At 40.0% G+C, this 24,953-nt stretch overlaps 3 protein-coding genes across 4 annotated transcripts; 2 read left to right on the top strand and 1 right to left on the bottom strand.

The window, feature by feature from the left end:
- Positions 1-234: 234 nt before the first annotated feature.
- gemin7 (gem (nuclear organelle) associated protein 7) lies at positions 235-1,488 on the bottom strand. Its single transcript, XM_061682084.1, has 2 exons — positions 1,444-1,488; positions 235-1,261 (listed from the first exon to the last, which is right to left on the bottom strand). The coding sequence occupies exon 2, from the start codon at positions 1,252-1,254 to the stop codon at positions 862-864; it is 393 nt and encodes a 130-aa protein (XP_061538068.1). The 5' UTR covers positions 1,255-1,261; positions 1,444-1,488; the 3' UTR covers positions 235-861.
- A 2,149-nt stretch (positions 1,489-3,637) lies between these two features.
- si:ch211-261a10.5 (potassium channel subfamily K member 13) lies at positions 3,638-8,301 on the top strand. Its single transcript, XM_061682169.1, is given in 3 exon segments — positions 3,638-3,966; positions 7,609-7,717; positions 7,720-8,301. Coding segments are annotated over 3 exon segments (1,020 nt in total).
- A 1,691-nt stretch (positions 8,302-9,992) lies between these two features.
- calm3a (calmodulin 3a (phosphorylase kinase, delta)) lies at positions 9,993-24,953 on the top strand. 2 transcript variants are annotated; one of them, XM_061680853.1, is made up of 6 exons: positions 9,993-10,206; positions 17,304-17,334; positions 17,753-17,896; positions 19,019-19,125; positions 19,846-19,981; positions 23,330-24,953. In XM_061680853.1, exons 1-6 carry the CDS (start codon positions 10,204-10,206, stop codon positions 23,356-23,358), a joined length of 450 nt encoding a protein of 149 aa, XP_061536837.1. In that variant the 5' UTR covers positions 9,993-10,203; the 3' UTR covers positions 23,359-24,953. The 2 variants fall into 2 exon arrangements, with proteins under 2 accessions (XP_061536837.1, XP_061536838.1); XM_061680854.1 differs by having other exon boundaries at positions 9,994-10,206; positions 17,304-17,492.

The raw sequence follows: 24,953 nt of genomic DNA, 5'->3' as shown, positions 1-24,953 counted from the left end.
CCAAAGAAAATGAACAGATTTAAATCTTGACTTGATGCATATTAAGTATACTGAACATGTACATCAGTTGCACATGATTAAAATGTGGTAAACTGACGTTATTTTCACCTCCTCGGTTTAAACCGGTTTAAGCCTCAGTGACTGCTATGCACCACAGGGTTAAAATAATGTTCTAATATGAATGAATGTTGGATAACATTCACATTGAGTCATCACTATTTATTTAATGCATGGTGTAACACAGTGACTCCCGACTTCTGTGGCATAGCAAAAATTATTTAGTTTCACTTAAATGGGCTGAAAATTATTTATTTATACAAATGTACAGTATCTTTGTTCATCCGTGGCAGCAATGTATAGTGATTGGCAGAACAAGTAAACGTTCTTGGCAGAAGGTACATAAATAACCTTTGTATCCACTTTTTGTGACATTTTTTTTTGGCAGTGTGCTATGACATTTGTAAACTATGTGCCTTGGCTCAAAAATGGTTGGGAAACACTGGGGGAGAGGGGGGGGGGGGGGGTAGACCATTAATTAGGTACAAGTGCAATACAGAACTGCATCCAAAATTCGACTTTAACAAAAAGGTAACAATGCTTTCTGCCCTGTACAGACTTCAATTTGGATTGCATACCTGTGCCACACTGTGGCAGGGGGGGATTATTCTTCATGAACACTAACCAAAATGGAAACATCATAGCAAAATATGAGCATATGCTGCCATCTTGTGTCAGAAAGCTTGCTGCTTGATGGCTCAAGTGTCTAAATAGCCCAAACTTCTCACAAAAAGAAGTTCATCGTGATGTAAACAATTTCCATCTTGACGTGTGTGTGTGTGTGTGTGGGGGGGGGGGGGGTCTTCACAAATCAAACGTGTATGAAATTACGTCCTGGCATCTGATGAGGGCCTCCTTCTGCACGCCGATGGGAGTGTGCAGGTCGGACACCTGCAGGTTGAGCACGTCGATGTCGCAGCCTCCGAACGTGGCGTCCACGCTCACGTCGGCGTGCATGCGGAAGCGCACCTTCTTGTCCCGCGTGGCAAGCAGACACCTGAGGAAGCGCTCCCGCAACTGCGCACGCACGTGTTGCTCCCGCTTCAGTTCCTCCGGGTCTGCGCATGCGCGTGGCGACGAGGAAGAAATGATGGACGGGCTGCACAGAGCGATGAAACGAGGGGATTTGGGGTCGAAGCCACGGCTGTGGGGGTCAGGTCCCCTCGGCAGGCGAAGCACGGGCACCGGTGTTGCCATTCTTCAACTTTATTAATATACAGAAAACAAGGGCGGGTGAAGGTCGTCGTATTTTTCTCCAAATAAAAAGCTCGTTTTGGGCGATATTGATGATATAACCGCAATGTAGTTGCTGTTCTGAGCACACATTTTACATATAAACTACACTTATTGTACAAAAGTATCCGAACAGATATATTTTACACTTACCGACTCGGCTCTGGTGTTAGCAAGCTGCTAACAAAACAGTGCAAACCACAGATATGAAGCCAAGACTAGATAAATTAGGAGTCTAGCAGCCACGTTATGCAATATGCCTGCGTGGCGGCCATGTTGGTGGGGTCAACGTTCCCATCAAAGGCAATGCGTGGACATTGAAATTAAGTCACAACTTTGCTCATTATCAACCGAGGTTTACTTTTTTGTCAACACCAAAGCGTGTGCTATTAATTCATGACATTAGGGGGGGGGGGGTTGATAAAAATAGTTTGACCTGTGAAAGAATATTCCCAGTTCCCTTGTAGTAACTTAATTGTACAGCGTTGTGTGCAAACGAATAAAGTTTAATGTACATGCATCCTTGTTATTTAATTGTTCTCACCGTCCACACACACACGCGGAATGCGCTGACTTTTTGCCCCCACTGTAGCTCAAAAGCGGGTGTGTCTCATTTACCTATTGTTCATCCGTATGAGGCAAACGCAACGGTGCTTTGTCTTCTTCTGTTGTGCTTTATTTCCGGCTCGCTGACAGAGAAGTAAACTACTGCCGTCCACTGAATCAAAATAAAACTGCAGCTCTGTGACAAGTCTCGAAGCAGAGTTGTGCTCATAGGTTTGTCAAGAATGGAAGAGGTGGTGAAGTGATGACTTACAGGGGAACATCTCGTTACTTTCTTTATTGTTATATATATTTTCAATGATTATGCTGTTTTGAACTACCTTATAGCAGTGATTCTCAAACTTTTTAAACCAAATACTGTACCACATAAAACAATACTAGAACATTAAAATACAGTAGCATAGTAGGTAGTGTTCATCAAAAACAAGCCAGGGGTTTTATTCCTAAAAAATATATATTTAATACTATTGTAAGCCATTGCAACATTATGCAGTTTGAACATTAATACTACTCTTAAATATATCCATCCATCCATCCATCCATTTTCTGAGCCGCTTCTCCTCACTCGGGTCGCAGGCATGCTGGAGCCTGCTCTTAAATAGAGGAAAATGAAAACCTATACTTAACGTTTCAGTTAAAATGTTTTGCACATAGAAATTAAGAAAAGGTGTACCTAAATAAATATTTGAAATAAATTAATGAAGCGGCATTTTACTTGTAAGTTAATACAACTGAACTGTACTAAATAAATGTACTGTACTGGATTTAAAAAAAAAAAAAAAAAAAAGTTTATGGCAAGCTAAATTTATGTACGTTTTGAAAATTTAATTCAGCGTTTCTTTCACGTACCACTAGCAAGAGACCACGTACTTGCATACCACACAGAGAATCATTGCTTGAATCCCATAGGGGTTATTTTTTGACCGATCACTCGTTTTCTTTAAAAAAAAAATCCTACACATTTTGAAAATTCTGTCAGGGTGTGTAAACTTATACAACTTACTTACAACTATATTTGGACCATAGGTATCAAATTCAAGGCCAGATCCAACCCACCACATCATTTTACATGGCCTACTGAAGCAAATATAATGTGTCTGCTTCATGTTTCTTGCTAAATGGATGTTCGTTTGATTTTGGTGTGAAAGTGAGTGTAAATATTGTTTTTCTATAAGTGCCCTACGACTGGCTCCCGGCCAATATAGGGGGTACCCTGACTCTAGCCCAAATTCCGTTGTGGTAGGCTCCACCTTCCCAGCAACGCTAATAAGAATAAGTGGTATAGAAAATGTATGGCTGGATATCTACACTGAACATTAGCTGTCTTTCTTGTATTTTATTGCACGTGAACCTCATGATGCCTTTATAAGTATAAAAATGAATTAACATTGTCAGTCTGACTCTCTTTTATTGCTACATGAAGTCGTGCAAGTAGTCATAACATTGTGTGTGTATCCATGGATGGGAAAGCAGCAGTCTACAGTATATGCTTATGGACCTACTGTAACATGTTTGTCGCTCATAAAAGTAGAGTAACGGCTCATGATTGAGCTGGTGATAAGCAGTAGCCTACATATTTCATTACAAGGCCCCTTTCAAGCCATCTGCACACTCTGATGTAACCAGAACACCATTGGATAGGGGGATTGCTGTTTTGCAAGTATCTGAAATTCATTAAATGATTAAACTAAAACAGACATTTGTTTGTTACGTACATGCATATATCTTTAATGTTGTTTGTTTTCCAGCACACAGAGTAAACCAGTCTTCAACTTATTTCCCAATGGCAGTGAAGAAAGATTGCTCTCCATCCCTGTCAGCCAGTGTGGATACCTCTCGCTTCGCCCTCCTCTTAGTGCTCATTGCCCTTTACATGCTGCCTGGCGCCATCTTATTTTCTTCCTTAGAGAGCTCAGCGGAACTTTTGGCCCACCCGCATTGGCAAAAGAGGTTAAGGGACTTCAGTCAGGAGCATAACACTAGCTACCGAGATCTAAAATCTCTTTTGCGCCGCTACGAGAAGGCCAGGATGGCGGGCATCCGAGCAGAACAAGGCAGAACCCTGTGGGACATTCCGGGAGCTTTCTACTTTGTGGGAACTGTGGTGTCCACCATTGATAAGTTACATCAGTATCAGTACAGCATCAGTGCTGTCCAAAAGTATTTGGACAATGACATACACCTTTTTTTGTACCAGCATTATGGATTTTAAATAATTAAAGTACAGACCTTTAGCTTTATTTCACACACAAAAAGACATTCGCCAAATAGGAATTGCAGCCATTTAAAGAAGGATTAACATTTTTTTTATTTGAAATCCCTTTCAAGGAACTCAAAGACACTGTAAAATCTCTACAATGACAATGGTTAAAATCACAGACATTTAAACAATATATATACCTGTAATTGTAAATATAACCAATTGCTGGATGAGTTAATGACTTCACTGCAGCCATCTTCACTTGCTGCTTGTTTGTAGGTCTTGCTGCCTTCACTTTTGTCTTCAATAAGTGAAAAGTACACTCTATTGGGTTGAGATCAGGTGACCGACTTGGCAATTGGAGAATACTGGCCTTCATAAAGTTGCTTTCACAGAATTTTTACAGTCATTATTTATCTATCCTTTCAGTTGCTAGGTTGTAATCGTGTAACATGTGTCAGCAGTCACATCATCGGAAAACATGTACATGCACAAAGACTGCTGCCACCATTTTTGACAATACTGTATATGGTATGCTTCACATCCTTTTGTTTGAAAGTGTACATTTCAATCACTTCTTAATTGTTGTATTTCAAATCGAAACCCCGCTGGTGTGCACTCGCAAGTCACCAGTTGGCTTTACCGTGGTCTCCTCGTAGAAGCAAGGCGGGGTACACCCTGAACCGGTTGCCAGCCAATCGCAGGGCACATACAAACAAACAAAGAACCATTCGCACTAACATTCACACCTATGGGCAATTTAGAGTAATCAATTAACCTAGCATGCATGTTGTTGGGATGTGGGAGGAAACCGGAGTGCCCGGAGAAACCCCACGCAGGCACGGAGAGAATTTGCAAATTCCACACAGGGGATTGAACCCCGGTCCACAGAATTGTGAGGCTGACGCTCTAACCAGTCACCACCATGCCATGTGATATTCCCATTCCTTTTTTTTTTTTTTTTTTTTTAGCTGCTGCGTGACCTCCTCCTCCTCAAAATAGGCAAAGTTGGGGCATTCTTTTCCAACAATGACAAATGCATATTTCCGAGCCACTCAGCGGGGACAGCCTCACGACTTCCTTCTAGGCTGTTGCGTCACCACTTCCAAATATGGGGTGGCTGCAAGCCCGTTGCCGTCCTCGTCTTTTCACACTGAGCAAGTGCAGTGTGAAAAGGCCTTTACCCATCGAGCAGAAATTAAGCCTCGTCGCTCGTGTGTCCAAGTTCCTCAGGGAGTCTGACTTGACACCACCTCTCGAATAGTAGTTCCAATGTGTATCCTAGTTTTGTTTCTTTCTCTATCAGTTTCCATCCATTCTCTCCGTCACAGAGACTTTTTAAATTAATAATGAGAATGAAATTAGAGGCATTAGATGAGGCCTGAGAGGAATGAGTTTTCACAAGATCATTTTAATCAGTGTTTTACTTTCAGGACATGCAGAGAGTTACAACATACACTACATGATAAAAAGTGTTCTCCCCCCGCCCCCGAACTACTTAAGGAGTGTGATCAAATTGCAGTCCAATATTTAATACCTTTTATGTGACTGATTATTTAATTATTGTTATTGGAACGCATTGGTTTACAATCAAATTGAAGTGTAAGGTGTAATTATGTAAGATAGTTGCATTTAATGGAATGATACAGTACATTTGTGATCATTTGGCACATTTTCATTGACATTGACTTGCAGACAATACAGTACACATCCAAACACATAATCTTTCCCTGAAACAACAATAGAAGAATAAAAAAGAGGCTTTTAACACTTCCAGACAAGAAACAGCGATTGTTGCTGATCAGTCATCACTCTGTCACAGGGAAGCAAATCTATAACAATTAAACTCAATTAAATCAATTCAACTGATCATTTGAACCGGATTTGATGGGAATCTAAATGATGGGAATGTCAATATTTTGCCCCGGATCCATGAGGGACAAACAAGTCATTCAGATATTTCTTTCCCCTACCGCTTATCCTCACTAGGGTTAGATCAAAAATTAGCGCAGAAAATCAATTTCTAGCCTTGCGACTACTTTCACTATCTTTACACTGCCTCTGTCACTGTGGAAAAGTTGGAGCAGACAGCATTAATCACAGATCAATTTCCTTTTTTTTACTGCAACTTCCATGTTTACTGACATTTGATGATGTAACTGTATGAGATTTGATATTTCACTGTAGTCCTGGTGATTGACACACTGGTATTCAAAAACAACTTTTCCATCTTTCCTTCACCAAATTTTGCATGTAGCCACTTACACAAAGTTGTTCAAAATGCAGAATGTTGACCATTTCAGGTACTGTACAGTACTGTTCTTTTATTTAGTAAAATCATGTTGAGAGCAACATAACCACTGATTTTGAAATGCTTTTATTTCCAATACGAAATGTATGGATACAGAAATTATATGTTCCAGGGTCAAACTATTGCCATTATAAAACCTATGTGGAGACAATTCATCCATTTCTTTTATAGTGCTTGTCCTCATTTGGGTTGCAGGTGAGCTGAAGCCTGTCCAAGCTGACTGTGGGCGAGAGGTAGGGTACACCCTGGACTGATCGCCAAATTGCATGTAAAATTATTCATCAATATTTTAACAGTCATACAAGTGTAAAAATCAGAACTCTGAGTCGTAACTTCAATTATGAATGAGGATGAGAAAGGAGACCTTGTTCCTGTCTCTCTCTGATATTGTATTATCATTTTGCTGTAAGACGAAGCAAGATGTCAGTGGTTGGGGTCGGGGCGCTAGTGGCATGAAGCAGATAATAACTACGTGTTCATGTGTGTGTATGTGACCTCGCTTACGGAAAAAAATAGACAAAAACCTCTTAGCAGCACCCATCCCGGTTTTATTTTAACTTTTTTAATTGTATTGCTTATTATTCTCAAAGTGCTTCTCCTGTCTATTGTCTACTGAAGGGTTTTGCACCTGACAATAAATAAATGATTTGTGAATCTCAATGAGACTTTGGTGTTTTGGCCCACTCCTCATTAATAAACTGCTCCAGCTGTCTCGGGTTTTAAGAGTGCTTTCTCCAGCCTGCATATTTCAGCGCTTACGTTCAAAAGGATTTTAATGAGGGTTCTTCAGAATTGTCAGATGTTTTGTTCTTTGTCATTCTTGGGGGCTTCTAGCTATGTGTTTTTGGTCTTTATGCTATGGGAGGACCCATGATCTGCAAGTGAGACCAAGCTTTCTGACACTAGGCAGCACATTTCGCTAAAGAATTCCTAGATTGCCTTGAAATGTTGATGTACCTTATACAGATTCAAGACACCATGTGCCAGATTTAGCAAAGCAGCCCCAGAACATAGATCTGATGTGACTCGCCAAATAGCTCCAGTTTTGTCATATCTGTCTCAAGAACGTTCTCCCAGAAGTTTTGAGTTTTTTCCATATGCATTTTCGCAAATTCAAGTGTCGGCACTTATTCCAGCGACCATTGTGGGTTTTCCTTTCCTCAGCGTGCCAACATTTTTGTCTATGTGAGCTATGTTGATGTTATGGTGAGCATATGTTGATGATCTTATGCTCTTATTTTCTGATAGGATTTGGAGGGACTGAACCATCCACAATAGCAGGGAAGGTGTTGCTCATGTTCTATGGATTGTTCGGCTGCTCGGCCGCCATACTCTTCTTCAACCTTTTCCCGGAGAGAGAGTCATCGAGTTGTTGAGCTTCCTCTCATTCTGGTGCCACTCCAAGAGAATCCAACACGGCCAACTGGCGTCTCGAGGCCGCGGAGGTGACCGCAAAGACGAGCGGAAGCCGCCTACATATCAAGTGGCCCTGGTGCTTTTCGTTGCTGTCATGGTCGTCGCCTGCGGTGCGGCCTCGCTCTACTCGGCGATGGAGGGCTGGACTTACAAGGAGTCGCTCTACTTCTGCTTCGTGGCCTTCAGCAAGGTGGGCTTTGGGGATTTTGTGAGTGTCCACAGGAACCAACACGAGGACATCTGAGCGTACCAGGTGGCAAACTGTGCCGTGATGCTCCTGGGAGTGTGCTGCACATACTCGCTCTTTAACACCGTCTCTGTGATTATCAGAAAAGGACTCAACTGCATAATGAGGACACGGGGCACAGCTTATAGCCGTTTTCTGCAACTCAGCTATCTATCTGACTACATACACTGTACTCGTGCAAGTACGATGTATTTTGCTGTGATGAGGGTAAAGTGGAAACAGTTTGCCACGGAGAACTCACTAACAAAAACAATGAATGTGAAGTGCATTTAGACAGTCGTACGGAATCACTTCCTATTATAATCATTTGAATTCTTGATATTAATTTTCTACACCGTATTCACCTGCCTAGCTCACAAGTGGATTCATATTATCACAGCACATCTCCAACAACTAGAATAGTGCATATTTTGCAGTCTTGTGCCCAGCCAATTATCAAAGAAGGTCATTCCATTCTATTCTAATCTATTGTTTATTTCAAACTCAAGGTTCATAAAATGTGCACTGTTAAAATTCAGAAAATAAATACAATCTTGATTTACAGTTCAAAATACCTCCAAGAACTACACAGTGGATATGAAACATCTACCCACACCTATTCACATTCATTATTGTTTGTGATTTTAAAAAAATGAGACCAAGATACTGAGTATCACTTAATCATTTCAAACCGTTTTCCGCCATTAAAGTGACTTATTTTATAACCTGTACAACTCTTTGAAAAAATCATTTTGAAAGGGTAAGTAAAAATAAACAGGGATATGGTTGCAAAGGTGTGCACACCCTCTTATAAATGGGGGTGTGGCTGTGTTCACAATTAACCAATCACATTCAAACTCTGGATAAATGGGAGTCAAAACATCAAGACATCAGAGACACTTTAAACTGTGTCTCTGATGTCTTGATGTTTTGTTGTACTATTTGTAACTTAGAATAAAAAAAATGTGTATACGCATTTAGGACACTTTTATGTGGTAGTTCTATATTTGTTTACCTAGGGCGGTCTTGCAACCAAGTGGGTGCATTAAGGCAGATAGGCATGCCAGCTTCAGTGTGGCTCTCGTCACACATCACACATTGTCACAAGTTCATTTTTCAAAACTATCAAATAGTTTATTTAATTATTTTATTGCTTCTTATAATCACAGTTGGCGGCACGGTGGTTGACTGGTTAGAGCGTCAGCCTCACAGTTCTGAGGACCCGGGTTCAATCCCTGGCCCCCACTGTGTGGAGTTTGCATGTTCTCCCCGTGCCTGCGTGGGTTTTCTCCGGGCACTCTGGTTTCCTCCCACATCCCAAAAACATGCATTAATTGGAGACTCTAAATTGCCCGTAGGCATGACCGGGAGTGCGAATGGTTGTCTGTTTGTATGTGCCCTGTGATTGGCTGGCAACCAGTTCAGGGTGTACCCCGCCTCCTGCCCGATGACAGCTGTGATAGGCTCCAGCGCGCCCGCGACCCTAGTGAGGATAAGCGGCTCAGAAAATGGATGGATGGATGGATAATCACAGTTAACTTTGTGCATGTGCTGTTATTGTTTTTGTACCGGATCTGTTCCTGGCACAATCTGTTTTCTTCAGCTCTGTTGATCTTGTTTTTATTTATGTATACATTTCCTTTTTATTGTATAATACTTGCAAGTAAATCGAGAATGTTGACGGCTTGATTGTGTTTACCAGTTAATAGTATTGTCAGTTTTAATCCTCCATACAGCTCCATCCTCTTTTGGGCGTGCTGGGGTGGTATCGTTGCGCAATGTCGGTGTTATAGTGCAACATAGATCCTTTTCGTTGGAGATATAAAAGGAGCCCAAAATCAATACGTCCCGAAAACAAATGAATTATTTAGAATATAAATGTACGTCACATTAATAATGAAGAGCATTTTAGGACGATATTTGATACTTCGTGGAGGTCAAGCTCTATTTGGGCGGAGGGATACATTTGTCCGAGTGGAGCGTGACAGGCCGGCGTCGCTCTGTTAAGGTTTCCGGGCAACTCTACCGCAATAACGGTGTGCAGTCTCAACCGATTCTTAGCCAGATAGCGCGATTAAAGCTGAATGAGATAAAAGTACTCCCGGGAGAGTGCACACTATTGAGCTATTTGAAGTGTCAAAGCTACCAACTGACGTTTTATTTCCCCTCCATCTTCGCGGAGCTTGAAAAGTAAAAATGGTGAGTACCAGGCCAACGACGTGGTTAGCTAGCTTGGACATGAACGTGGATAGCACTCGACACTCTGCTCAGCGCTTTGAATATTTAAAAGTAATTTGTGTGAATTAACATTTTGTCCCGTTTGTGGTATTCATTTTCTTTAGCTTATCTTGGTAAATTGGGCTATACCAACGTGTGTTTTAGAACGACCACATGCGATAGTGTGGAATTAATATTGGAGTTAAAAAAAAAAAAAAACACTTGTTTTATTTAAATGTATTGTATTTTTGATAAGCGTGTACTGCGCACCTCTTATGCAGTGCTAACTAAATTGACGCTGCATCCACGCCGTTGCGGCGTAAAAGCACGCAAGTCATTTAAATGATTTGCAATGGCGTTGAGTTTAATCCTTTCCTGCACTGGCGAGTTTTTTTTCTTCTTCTTCTCAGCCCCCTCGTCGTTAAGTGTGACCGAAGTAGAGTGGGCGTGGTGGTGCGAAAAGGGGCTGCTAAGAATAGACCACCCCGGCCCGGGTGTTATCTTGAAACTCATCTCTTCTAACCTTTTGCGAGGAGGAAGATTCATAAAAATGATCGCTAACGCCATGGGTGTATGCTCGCACAATTGGCCGTCTGCAGCTAGCGGCCTCAACAGGGGGTTGTGAATCTCCTTTGACAGGCGCAACAAGCGTTAAAAAGCGTATTCGCCACCCCAATTGCATTACATAAGGGCACTGCCCACAGGTAGTCGTTATACACATGCGGTGATGTCACATTGTGTGCTTTGGATGCACGTTAAGACAGCGTACCGCTGAACTGTTTCTGCTCCTGGTGAATGAGCAAGCGTCCATGCCACCCCAACCCCTTTTTTTCCCCTCCTGTGCCACCCATCTCACCACCACCACCCTTCCCCTCCCGCTTCCAACCAAGTTATGCTTGGCGCAGTAGGCTGTCATCATCTGCAGTGCATCCTCCACAAAGGGAAGAAACTATTTTACCCCCACCATGCTCTAATAGTGCCAACTTCTGGATTCTCTTCGAATGATCAACTCAGATATTTTCAAAGAAAGCGTAGAGTAGCATGCATTGGCTTGCACCACTCTTAGTAACCACCCCCCTCCAGATGACTCAGTTAAATTGACTTACAGATACAATAGCATTGCATCCATCTTGAGCTACAAAAACGCAGTAGGAGCAGTAAAGGTGAAACAATCCATTCTGGGACTTGTTGAGATTAGGGCTGTTTGAATATATTTGAAGAAAGTATTATACCGATTATCCCATTTAATCGAGTATTTGCATAAAACCAACAATATCAAGACTTGAATTAAAAGTGCACTTAAAGGTCCCTTCCGTTTATTTTGTTTTTATAATCTTTGATGTCCTTTTATCATGTTTCTGAGATTATTTGGGTTGGAAAAGCCCAAAATGTCATTTTCCAAGATATTCTAGTTGTTTTTTTCTGCCTGGCATTTAAGACAAACTGATTTCTTATTATGTGACATGTAAATGAGCTTTGCTCTGATTGGATCGCACATCTTTCCCAGTGGAAAACAGCTTGGCTCTGATTGATCCATGTCACGGCTTCTGCTAGAGTCTACAAGCTTGTGGTGGCCAAGCATTCATATTGACGTCGCGTTTTTAGTAGGGATTACACGATCAGGATTTTTGGGGTCGATCACCGCTCAGCGAGTTTAAAAAAAAAAAAAGAAAGAAAAAACGATATCCGATCACAAGATGGAGGAATGTGTCTATTTAAATGACCTGTTCATTTACTGTATATACTTGTTTACTTAATTGCTAAAAAAATGATATTTACAATAAATGTAGCTTTGTTCCTCTTTATGCCAGTGAGGCATAGTGAATGACAGAGCAAATTAATTGTCTTTTATTAGATGTTAGGAAGTAAAAAAAAACTTTAGCGTATGATTTGACAGAACGGCGGCTTGTTTACGTCCAACCATTCGTGCTACGGCTAGCTTGCTAGGCTACATAACATTTTATTGCCTGCTTGTGAGCCGTATCGTATTAAAAGTACGTGAACATACCTCAAGCAAGCCTTAAACGAATGCCCTCTCCTGTCCTGAGCACTGGTAACCACCAACACACGTTTTCCCCCATTTTGTCCTCATCAAACTACAAGACAAATTTGCTCTCACGATTGCGCTGTCAGACTAATGCAATAAAATCTTGTATTCCGATACCACCGCATCCCGTCTTTTAGGATCACTGGGCTTTATCTTGTCAACTCAAACGCGACCGCATCGAAAACGCGTGTATTATAAGAACAAAATGGGGAAAAAGTGTGGGGTGGTCACCGATGCTCGGGAGATTACGTTCATGGAAGACTTGCTTATGTTCCCGTACTTTTAATAAGATACAGCTCGCAAGCAGGCAACAAAACATTATGTAGCCTAGCAAGCTAGTGCTAGCACTAACGGTTGTACGTAAACATCCCGGCGTTATGTCGAATCATGCTCTAAAGTTTCTGTGTGTGTGTGTGTGTGTGTGTGTGAAGTAATTACAATAAAGTAATTCAGTTACAGTAAGTTAGCACCCATTATTTATGTCATGTTGTAATGTTGGTTTGACCTCACTGGATAGAATACATGACATGACTAGAGCAGTGGTTTCCAACCTTTAGTGATCAAAGGCACATATTTTACAATTGGAAAATCTCACGGCACGCCAACAAACAAAAATGTCACAAAAAGTAGATGCACAGTAATTACTGTTTGTACTTCCTGCCATCTAATTGAAGAGTATTATATTTGTTCCGTCTGTCACTATGCCTCACTGGCATAAATAGAGGAACAAAGATACATTATTTCTTGTAAATGAATAATTTTTTGAGCAGTTAAGTAAAATTTGGTAATTCCCATGCCACACCTGAAGATCGCTCATGGCACACTGGTTGAGAATCACTGGACGAGAGAATACTTTTAAAGATACTCAGTATACAGTACACAAGTATATACAGTAAATGAACAAGTCATTTAAATAGACACATAGCTCCATCTTGTGATCGGATCAGTTATTGTTTTTTTAAAATCTGTAATCGGCCCCAAACAACGTGATCGTGTAAAGCCTAGTATTTTTATGGCTTGGCGGCAGCTGAGACTTGCCTGCTTAAAACCCGTAAATGCCATGTTGCCGTTCAGTTGAGTTGAGTGGGTGGGCACCAACCACTAAGTCGCACTGTCTGCAATTTCAAATACACCCGTTTTGCAAACCTTATGCCGTTTTTTGCCTTTTGCATTCAGTTGTCAAACCGCGTAGATGTCAATCGTAAACTATTTCACAAACTAATTTTGACCTATGTGATAGACAAGGTTAGCAGCTGGCTGTTAACTGGCTAACCACTCTGCGTGTTGTGTGTGTGTGTGTGTGTGTCATGGGGCATAGAAGCTCATGTGTGAATGTGGTTATTACATGTTTCTTTTATTCAATAAAGTGACTGAAAGTAGGGCGAAATATTTTTGTACATGGCATAAGTTTCACTCAAATATAGCACTCCTTGTCCTCATCAAATTTTGTTCACAACACAAACTTATTGAGCGTGGATTACATTTATTTTTTTGTTAGAACTTAATTATGTACAGCATGTTGATACAGCTAGGTTAAAAAAAAAAAAATATTTTTAAATGCTCTAAATAAAGTTGATTTGTGTTCTTATACCCACTGAATAAACCCTATTGTACTTGCGCGGGAGCTATGTTTGAATATTGTTTGTTTAAAGGTTTATACTGCAACATGGATGTTATTCCGTTTTCTGTTTATAAAGTTTGGTAATTTGTGTTAGCATTCTTTTGCAAGAAAAAAGCTATTTGGTTGATTAAATAGACAACAATATAATTCTCTTTAATTTGATTTACACGTTGACTCTCTTTGAAGAACTTTTCTCTATCTGCCAAACAGCACACTGCACGCTTGAGGAGGACAGAATAGTATACTATATGACAGGTTGGTATTGGGTGTTGTAGTAGTAGAGCATTTTCATGAGTAAGAGGACAAACGTACAGTGTCAGTGTTGGTGCATCCCTAGCGTTGAGCTTTAAAAACACAGTGGAAACCTTAGTCAAAACACATTTCCTCCTGGGAGTTTTTTCTATGACACAACAGTCAGACTGTCAAATGTACAGGCAGTGTTTTAGTGAGTAACAACAACTGGGCGCTATGGCATTAAAACAGATTCTAATTATTTTGTCACAAAAATCCCATTTTGGGTTATCTATTTTCCCCTTCGTTTTTAGAAAAAGCAAACTATAGTGACATTGAAAATGTGTTTTTTTTTGTTTTGTTGTATTTTTTTCCCTTCCTAATAACCTTTAAATAATTTTTTTGCATCAACATCCACAGAAATACTAGAGATAACAAAAAACTCTAAAGATTGCGAAATTGAAAGTATCTTTTAAAAAAATTATAAAATAAAAAAACATGGTTCCTAATAAATTTACTTTTTAAATGTTCCGCAATCAAAATAAAAAGAGCCTGTTTCAGCTGTTCCATGTCTTGTCGAAGAGTAAGATCGCACCCCCTCCAGGTCTCATGCTTTTTTGTCCACTCCCGTAGCGTTGTACAGATGATGCAAGTCGACCCAATATTTACAGCTTGGAAGCAAATAACTTGGGTCAAAAGTTTCCAACATGTTGCTAAATTACGGATTTTGAAACCTATAAAGGGATACCATGTCTTTGGCAATGTTCCACACGGTTCACTTTGGGATTACCTTCCACCTGGCACCTTTCCAGTCATAGGAAACACAATGTGAAAATGGTTCCGCTCGTGTTGTCTGTTTCTTAGCGGGAATTTAAGTCGATAGTTATTTTTTTTTTCTCTCTGAAAAATGGTCTCTAGAAAAGACAGAACAGTTGCCAAATTGGTGATTTGGTCACAATATTTATTAACACTGACTCTACTTTTGTAAACTAGCTCCTCTCCACAGCCATTTTGTTTGTGGTAGCAGTGAAGGTCATCAGGAACACACTATGGAAGCTGATTTAAAAAAAAAAAAAAAAAAAAAAAAAAAAGGCCCTTGGAAATCATTATAATTGATAAAACACCAAGCCCCACCCTTGAGTGTGGGGGGGATTTAAAACGTGCTTGAGGTGAGTTTCTTCACATCAAGATGAAATATGAAGTACATTTTGTTCTTTTATAGAATATCGTAGAATAGAATTTGTCACTATCTCAGGAACAATGAAAATCAGTTAGGCATCTCATAATTGGCAGTATTGAGGTGTGTGTGTGCCGATTTGTATTATATATATATATATATATATATATATTAAAAAATATATCAGCATGCAATTATCAAAAGACACTTATTTATAGAACAAACAATTGTTCGCATTTGGGAGAATCATTAATGTAATGATATGGCAGTTAATGCTATTTACATATGGTTCTCAATGATGTTGCTTGAACAGCATTGTACTGAATATCCAGGACAAAATGTTTAGTTTGTCCATCAGCTGTGCACTGAGCTAAAGTCTCATGACTTATGTCAACATCTTATGGTGTGTTTTCATCTCCTTTGGTCAGTTTCCAAATTTTAACTGCCTCTATGTTAGGCAATACTTTGTAGCACAAGAGTGTGTACATACTTGAGGAAAAAATGCATTAGCTATTAAGATGAGTTGAATTACTTTATGTAGATTTTTGCTGTTCTATAAAACCTTGTTCCTTTATGTTAGCCACTTTGCAAATATCAATTATGTTTTGGAAGTTTAGTTTTGTCATCACACAATTTCTTAGCTTTGTTATGTCATTGAAACTAGAGCTAGAGCCAAGCAAACAGGTAGGTGACACATTGATAACAAAGTGAACCTTACAGGGTTTCAATTAAAGATTAAAAAAAATGTCTAGTGGCAGTGATCTTCAGTGTGCTACATAGGCGACCCTATTCCTGTCTCACTAATTATAGCAGATGTGTGTATTTCGGGTTGTGGCGTATTACTACCCAGCCCTCTTAGCAGCTTGAACTGGACATCCTGACTGACTAGCACAGGTCTAGTAAAGACCTGACACAGGTGGCAGAGTGACATGTCAGGTGAAGTTAAAAATGAATTGTGTCATTATACCACACTCGTGTTTTTAATCAGAGAAAATTATGCTCTGAATAGGACTTGGTAGTTAAATCAGTGAAGAGATCTCCACTTCTGTAGCCAAGTACTGTATTTAAAAATTGACAAGAATAATGATCAGTTTGAGTGACACTGTCCAAGATAGAATTAATCTTAATACATTTGAACCACCAAAGTCGTATGCCCCAAAAGTTGTCAATTTTCTAGAAAAAATATGCCTCAAAAGTCAAACAAACCTCAACACGCTTTTTGTTTTCTTTGGCTGTTTTTTTGGTTATGCTGAAGGCTAAGAGGCTGTCTGGTCATAGAGTAATAGAAATAAATAAGTAGAAAAACATACATTTGAACAAGCTAATGCTTAAGTAAAGAAAACTTTCTATACAGCTAAGGCCAATCCACTTAGCTTAATGCTTAATAACTGCAAACACAATAGACAGGCTAACGAATGGCATCGGTATAATTGTGTTATAACTTTTTAAGAAATTAATATTTGAAAGCAAACAGTGGCGCAGCATGTAGACAATATAACTGTGGCATACTCAGGAGTTTTGACTGGCTCCCTGTATATCTCTGTGTTTGTATTATATGTTTGTATTATACTGCCCCCAGTTGACCAATGCGCCCACACCAGAAGTAGTAGCACAATGTCCATTGAATTGAAGCAGTGTGGCAATAGCATACATTCTTTACATTCTGTGTAATTGTCATTACTGTATGTTTTTATAAACTGCAATATTATAGTGTGCTATAAGAATTAGAAAAACTTTTTACAAAAATAAATAAATTGTGAGGCTGAAACAGATTAATGGCATTTCTTAGGCACCACTGTATGTAACAGATTGGCTTGTACAAGGTTTTATGGTGGTGATGGTTTGAGCTCAGAGCTGATTAATTCTCTTTACATTATTTCCTTGCAAATTGCGTGTTGAACTTTGAGGTTTGTCTTTTTGTGGTTTAGAGGTGAGAATTACACCAGGTCTTTTCAGTGAATGTGAGCCACTAGTGATTCATCAATGTCCTCTTCTGTCAACAGGCAGACCAGCTGACTGAGGAACAGATCGCAGGTGAGTACATAGCACAGCGATGCTTTTATCTTTAGCAGCTCTGAGGTGATGGCGAGATGATCGACTGCGGAGGATAAACGCTTAGCCTGCGGTTGTCACTTGGTATTCTCTGACAAGCTGGTTGACATCATTCAGCCAAAGCGGAAATCAGCGGGGCTGTGAGTCAGTCTCCTCTGCAAAAAAAAAAAAAAGCCTACATTTTTATTTTGAAGTCAATGCTATAAATTCACCAGAGCTTTTACTTAGGTATCCTTGCAGCATCCATTTATTTTGGCATTTTAAAGGGCTGACTGAGCCACAAACAGACACACTCCACACTCACATACACAATGCTACCACTTTGTGTGTGTCCATACAACTGCAAGCGAGTCTCTCTGTGTCATGGAGGCACATGTGAGTTAATTGTGTCAACATACAGAGTTCAAGGAGGCGTTCTCGCTGTTTGACAAGGACGGCGACGGAACCATCACCACCAAGGAGCTCGGCACTGTCATGCGCTCCCTGGGCCAGAACCCCACCGAGGCCGAGCTGCAGGACATGATCAATGAGGTCGATGCCGATGGTGAGAAGGAGAACAACACGTTTGGACTTGATATACTGAATGTGCTAGTGCTCACAAAATGGACCTCTTTAGGCTGCTAATTTACATTTGTGACATGTTTGTTTACAGAAGTCATACAGTTTGCATTTCATCGCTGTCGAGTGAAAACCTCGATTGTCCATATATGGTCAATTTAATATTTTTTTCACTAATTGATACATATGGTTCAATCCCCGCATGGTGTGTTATTTTCTTGCTATTGAAAATGTTTATGGGGAGGTGTTCTAATGTTGCTGCTCAACAATATAGGTATGATAACAATGTAAGGTATAGGGGTTGGTTTAAAAAAATATCGATTCATCAATGCCTTGCAATACTTCCCCCGAAAATTCAATATCAATATTAAATATGGGTTGAACATGATTTGCAAATCATTGTATTCTGTTTTTATTTAACACAACGTCCCAACTTCATTGGAATTGGGGTTGTAAATTATTTGTGTATTTCTACTTACTGGATCGTTATCAGAACATATAAATCGATATCGAGTCAAATTGCAACCTAAGCCATCCATATCGAATCGAATCATGGGGTTCTTAACAATCACCAGCTGTAGTAAAGTATAATACAAACTTGAATGATGTAGTGTTTGGTATTTCAAACTGGATTCCAGGTTTTTTTTTTTTTTTTTTTTTTTTTTCCCCCCCTTATCCACCAAAAGTAGTGGTTTCGGAAATGAGAGGATTCCCCTCTACAGTGACAATTTTAAATGGCAGGTTGTGATTAAATGAGCACAATGATTTAATTAGCATTTGTTCTCAATTGTCTTGCCTTTTTAAAATAGGGGGGAAATAAAGTTTTATGTATGTAAATGTAAGGGCAGAAAAATTATACATTTTCTTACCAGTTTAGGATACTTAATTTACTCAGAAACCCTGATGCACCAAAGGTTTACTCTTTTATTTGTATTTTGAAGTGTACACTGAAAATGCCCTGAAAAGTTTACTCTTGTCAACTTATCAACAAGAATTGTTTCAAAAAGATATAAAGGCCATTGCATTTGTCTGGCATGTAAGTGTAGCTACTGAATATCTTTTGCCTTTTTTTTGTCTTTTAGTGAAATTGCTTTGTGTACCTCGTTAGGTAATGGGACAATTGATTTCCCGGAGTTCCTGACAATGATGGCGAGGAAGATGAAGGACACAGACAGCGAGGAGGAGATCAGAGAAGCATTCAGAGTCTTTGACAAGGTCTGGAACATTGTTTCGCAATGTTCCACAAGGGCCACGGCCTTTTTTCTGCCAAACGTTTGCACGTGTCATTTGCCTTGTGATGGGCGACCTTTTTTGAAAATGAATACTGTGGCTGAATGACTAGTTAGCCAGGTGTGAAGGTCCTCGCAGAATCGCCATGTTTACTGTTACTATTCTGACAGACTATTCTCCTTTACAAGTACAGTACTTTGACTTACGAGTTTAATTCATTCCGTGATCACGCTTGTACCCTAGTTATCTCAAATCAACCTTCCCCATTGAAATGAATTTAAATGCCATCAATGTGTTGAAGTCCCTGAAAAAGCACCCAAAGGTTTTTTTATAGTAAAAATAACTTGCTGTACTTTATAAAAACATACTATAAAATCTTAAATGGCGTTTGCCATTATGCATTAATATTAAGCTAGAGGATTTTTATGTTTCGTTTTACAGTTAACATCCAATTGGAATAGCAATAAACACAGGTTAGCTGTATTTTACGACTTTTAATAACAAATGCCCGATCCAGAGCTGGACTAAGATGCCTATATGGATTCAGACCTGTTATGTTCTGCAACTTAGCATATCAAATTGTTTATTAAAATTGGCTTGGCTAGTGGGTGTGTGTGTGAGGCGGCAAAGTTTTGGGGGGAGAACGATCCCCCCCCTTAACATTTGTGGAACCCTGGTTTAAGAGATGTTTGCATGGTCCTGCAGGATGGCAATGGCTACATTAGCGCAGCAGAGCTACGGCACGTCATGACCAACTTGGGGGAGAAGCTCACTGATGAGGAGGTCGACGAAATGATCCGGGAGGCTGACATTGACGGGGACGGTCAGGTCAACTACGAGGGTGAGTTTTAGTACAACTTAATGTCCTGCCGAATTTGAATTCAAATCTTTGTGTATTAAAGGAGGCATCAAAATTGTGAAAAATAAAGCCATTTTATTCATTCTCTAATGCTGTGAATCAGATACCACTACTATGACCTGAAAAATGTTTGGCACTTAGTCTAACATGTTTCGTGTGTGTGTTTGTATCACACGCACACACTGGGGCAAAGAAGTATTTAGTCAGCCACCAATTGTGCAAGTTCTCCCATTTAAAAATATGAGAGAGGTCTATAATTTTACCTCACCTATGAGACACACACAAAAAAAATCCAGAAAATCACTTTGATTTTTTTTTTTTTTTTTAAATAAATTATTAGCAAATTATGGTGGAAAATTGGTGGTCAATAACAGAAGTTCATCGCAATACTTTGTTATATACCCTTTGTTGGCAATGACAGAGGTCAAATGTTTTCTGTTAGTCTTGAGGGTTTCACACACTGTTGCTGGTATTTTGGCCCATTTTTCCACGCAGATCTCTACAGCAGTGATGTTTTGGGGCTGTGGCTGGGCAACACAGACTTTCAACTGATTTTCTATGGGTTTGAGATCTGGGACCTTGAAATGCTTCTTAAGAAGCCACTCCTTCATTGCCCGGGCGCTGTGTTTGGGATCATTGTCATGCTGAAAGACCCAGCCACGTTTCCTCTTCAATGCCCTTGCTGATGGAAGGAGGTTTTCACTCAAAATCTCACGATACATGTGAGATTTCATCCCATTCATTCTTTCCTTTACACGGATCCGTCCTCCTGGTCCCTTTGCAGAAAAACAGCCCCAAAGCATGAGGTTTCCACAGTAGGTATGGTGTTCTTTGGATGCAACTCTGCATTCTTTCTACTCCAAACACATCAAGTTGAGTTTTTACCAAAAACTTCTATTTTGGTTTCATATGAGATTCTCCCAATCCTCTTCTGGATCATCCAAATGCTCTCTCGCAAACTTCAGACGTACCTGGACATGTACTGGCTTAAGCAGGGCACACGTCTGGCACTGGAGGATTTGAGTCCCTGGCGCCATAGAGTTACTGATGGTAGCCTTTGTTACTTTGGTCCCAGCTCTCTGCAGGTCATTCACTGGGTTCCCCCCGTGTGTTTCTGGGATTTTTGCTCACCATTCTTGTGATCATTTTGACCACACAGGGTGTGATTTTGTGTGTAGCCCCAGATCAAGGGAGATTATCAGTGCTCTTGTATGTCTTCCATTTTCTAATAATTGCTCCCACAGTTGATTTGTTCACACCAAGCTGCTTACCTATTGCAGATTTCAGTCTTCCCAGCCTGGTGCAGGTCTATAATTTTGTTTATGTTGTCCTTTGAAAGGTCTTTGGTCTTGGCCTAGTGGAGTTTGGAGTGTGACAGGTGTCTTTCATACTGATAACGAGTTCAAACAGGTGCCATTAATACAGGTAACTAGTGCAGGAAAGAGGAGCCTCTTAAAGAAGTTACAGGTCTGTGAGAGCCAGAAAGCTTGCTATCCTTTTTTTCCCACCATAGTTTGGTAATAAATTAAACAATGTAATTTTCTTTTCTTTTTTTCTCCTCATTTTGTCTCGTAGGTGAGGTATACCTATGATTAAAAATGATAGGCCTCATCTTTTTAAGTGGGAGAACTTGCACATTTGGTGGCTGACTAAATACTTTTTTGCCCCACTGTATGTTGCACTGTTTTTTTGTTTGTTGGGTTTTTTCTTCATGAAACCATGGCTTTAGGTATTGTATGAAAGTAACCTACTGGTCAATTCCACTAGATAGTTAAACCCTACAGGGTGTTAAAGCAAGACTCAAGAAATGTTCGAGTAATGATCTCTTGGGACATTTCTAGGTGAGTGTTACTCATTGAGAACATTGATGCTACTATTGCATATTACATACCATGTCCCGTAATAAAAATAGATGGCATCCACTTTCTCTAGTGTTGTTAATCAGAAAGTTTGCTGTGAGTGGGACATACTATATTGCCAAAAGTATTTGCTCACCTACCTTGACGATTTTAAGTGATATCCCATTCTCAATCCATATGGTTTAACATGATGTTGGTCTACCCTTTGCAGTTGTAATAGCTTCAACTCTTTTAGGAAGGTTTTCAACAAGGTTTAGGAATGAGTTTAAGGGAATTTCTTTTCTCATTCTTCTATGAGCATATTTGTGAGGTCACACACTGATGTTGGACGATAAGACCTGGCTCCCTGTGCCCTCGAATTCAACCCGAAGGTGTTCTTTTGGGTTGAGGGCAGGACACTGTGGATGCCAGTCAAGTTCATCCCTACCAAATTCTCCTATCCATGTCATTATGGACCTTGCTCTGTGCGCCGGTCCACAGACATGTGGGAACAGGAAGGGGTAATCCCCAAACTGTTTGACTGTCCAAAATCTCCTGGAGTGCTGAAGCATTCAGCGTGCCTTTCACTGGAGCTCAGTGGCTAATATTTTGGACATTTCCAACTTAGCGGGAACAGTTTGAAGATGCTCCATTCCTGTTCCAACCTGACTGTGCATCAGTGCACAAATCAAGGTTCATAAAGACACTGATGGGAGAGTTGGATGTGGACGAACTTGACAGGTCTGCACATTCCCGACTTCAACCCCACAGAACACTTTTGGATGAATTACAGTGCAGAGCAAAAAGAGCCAGGCCTTCTCGTCCAACATCGTGTAATCTCACAAATGCGCTTCTGGATAAATGGTCATAAATTCCTATAAACACACTCCTAAACCATGTGGAAAGCCTTTCCAGAAATGTTTAAGATGTTATAATTGCACAGGGTGGACTGATGTCTTATTAAACTGTATGGGTTAAGAATGGGATGTCATGTCATGAGTCAAGGCAGGTGTGCGAATACTTGGCAATATAGTGTACGTAAAGAGAGTAATCACAGCAGGCAGAGAGGTAGAAATGATGATAAAAATGAAAGAAGAGAAATGCTGTGATAGACAATTTTCTATCATGCCAGAGAGAGAGAGAGAGGGAGAGAGACCACTAGATACAGGTGTTGCGAGCTCGCTAGCTAACCGCATGTCACAACTGAACTGGACAGCTGCTGATGCAAACAAAGGTGCTCAAGTTTTTATTATGTGGGGGAGTGGGAACTCATTCTCGGCGTCAAACTCACTGTGCACCGTTTTAGCCATGCCCTCCCCAGAAAACAGGAAAACTGAAAAACAGATTTAACACTATATCTCCATAACTGAGGACTGCATAGTTCTGTCTTTGCACAGTTTCAGCAATTATCATAAAAAATGTCTAATGTATTTAAAAACAAATCTGAGTTACATTTACTAGGTTTTTAACTGTGTGTGTTTGTGTCTTCCAGAATTTGTCCAGATGATGACCGCCAAGTGAAGAGAAGGCTGATTTATCTCTTAAACGTTGCTTGTCCTTTTAAGATCACTGTCTTTAAGAACAAAAAGGAACATTTATCAGCTGATAACCCCCCCGATCCCCCTAAAAGAACAAAACCAAACATTTCATGTAGAATTTGGCCAATATTGCTTAATACAGCCATGTACTTCTGAGGTATCTGTTAAGCATACACCTACAGACTAATCCCTGAAGAAGTTAATGGACCAAGCTTAAAGAGGGCCAACGGCCTTTTACTTCTGACCAAGATTCTACAGTCACCTGGCTCATGAATATTTTAGAGGAAAGCAGCGCTGCCACTGTAAGGGGGATTGTGATAGGAACTGATGCCACCGATCACTTTAGAGAAGTCGGTCATTTAAAATCTCTCCGCTTCCGTAAAGAACCACGCTGCTATACTAGCATCAGTGGTGATTCTCTCAATACCAATTTGACTACTCTTCTTGCATGCAGCCGTTCTGTGGTGGTCTCCTGTCTCGACAAGGTGGTTCTGATCCCATCAGCGGTAGTGGTCAGATATTGTACACAGTGGAGGTATATACTTTCATATATAGCTATATATCTGTAAAAAAATAAATTAAAAAATGTCACTGTCACTTGGTTATTTCAAGAGCAAGTAGTTGCAATCTGTGGTGTTCATTGGTGCTTGATTCAAAATGAGCATTTTCAAATGTTTGGGTCAGAATAAGAGACTGATCCCCAGCGGGGTGTTCTCTTGTTTTGAGATGGTGGCTTTATACGTTGCCACGGAAACCGAGCGGAGACGCTAGCTTGACGTGTTGCTTTGAGGCTGATTGTTGTGAAGATGCTCTGGAGGACTGCTGTTAATACATTTATTCTGCAAACAGATATCCTGACGATACAGTATTGATGTAATGCTTTCAAAATGTATTCCCAAATATGTATTGAAGACAAACTTTGGTCACAAAATGTCTCGTTCACTATATATATATGCACAGTGTATTGGTGTGTCGTAAAGTTTGCATTGCCTGTTGTAGTAGTAAATGACCAGTGCTCTGTTTTCTCTTTGGTTTTAAAATGTGCCATAACGCTCCCCAAATGCCTCAACCTTCTCGCAAGATTCCTAGAAAAATATATACACTAAACTACTTACACTAGAATATGTGACAGATTTGCACTTGGTATAAATCATATGGATATTGCAAAAAGAAAACAAAATTTGACTGCTGCAATAACTTGCTTTTCTCTAACTTCTCATTCTTGTTGGCTGTCCCATCATTAGTTTATAGTCCAGTGATTTCACTTTCAACCTGCTTGCTTGTTTTACTCAACAGAATACATGTACTGTATATTTACAAATACCTAACGTAGTCAACGGTCTCATGAAACATGATAAGGGGTTGTAGCAATCTATTGGACTGGGTTCAGTGTTTTAACAGTGGAGGTGAGTCATCGTTTGAGGGATGGAAACGTAATACCACTCAGAGACATTTCAGTCAGTGATGTTTGATTCTGATATGAGGAAGTAAATGGTAATGGACTGTTAGCTTCTGATGATGTCTCTAAAGATGTGATATATTTTCCATAAGTCAATAAACTGAATGAGCTTTACTTCA

The sequence above is a fragment of the Phycodurus eques genome, chromosome 7, assembly GCF_024500275.1.
Source record: "Phycodurus eques isolate BA_2022a chromosome 7, UOR_Pequ_1.1, whole genome shotgun sequence".
NCBI classification, from domain to species: Eukaryota; Metazoa; Chordata; class Actinopteri; order Syngnathiformes; family Syngnathidae; genus Phycodurus; species Phycodurus eques.
This window is presented reverse-complemented; position numbering and strand designations above follow the sequence as displayed.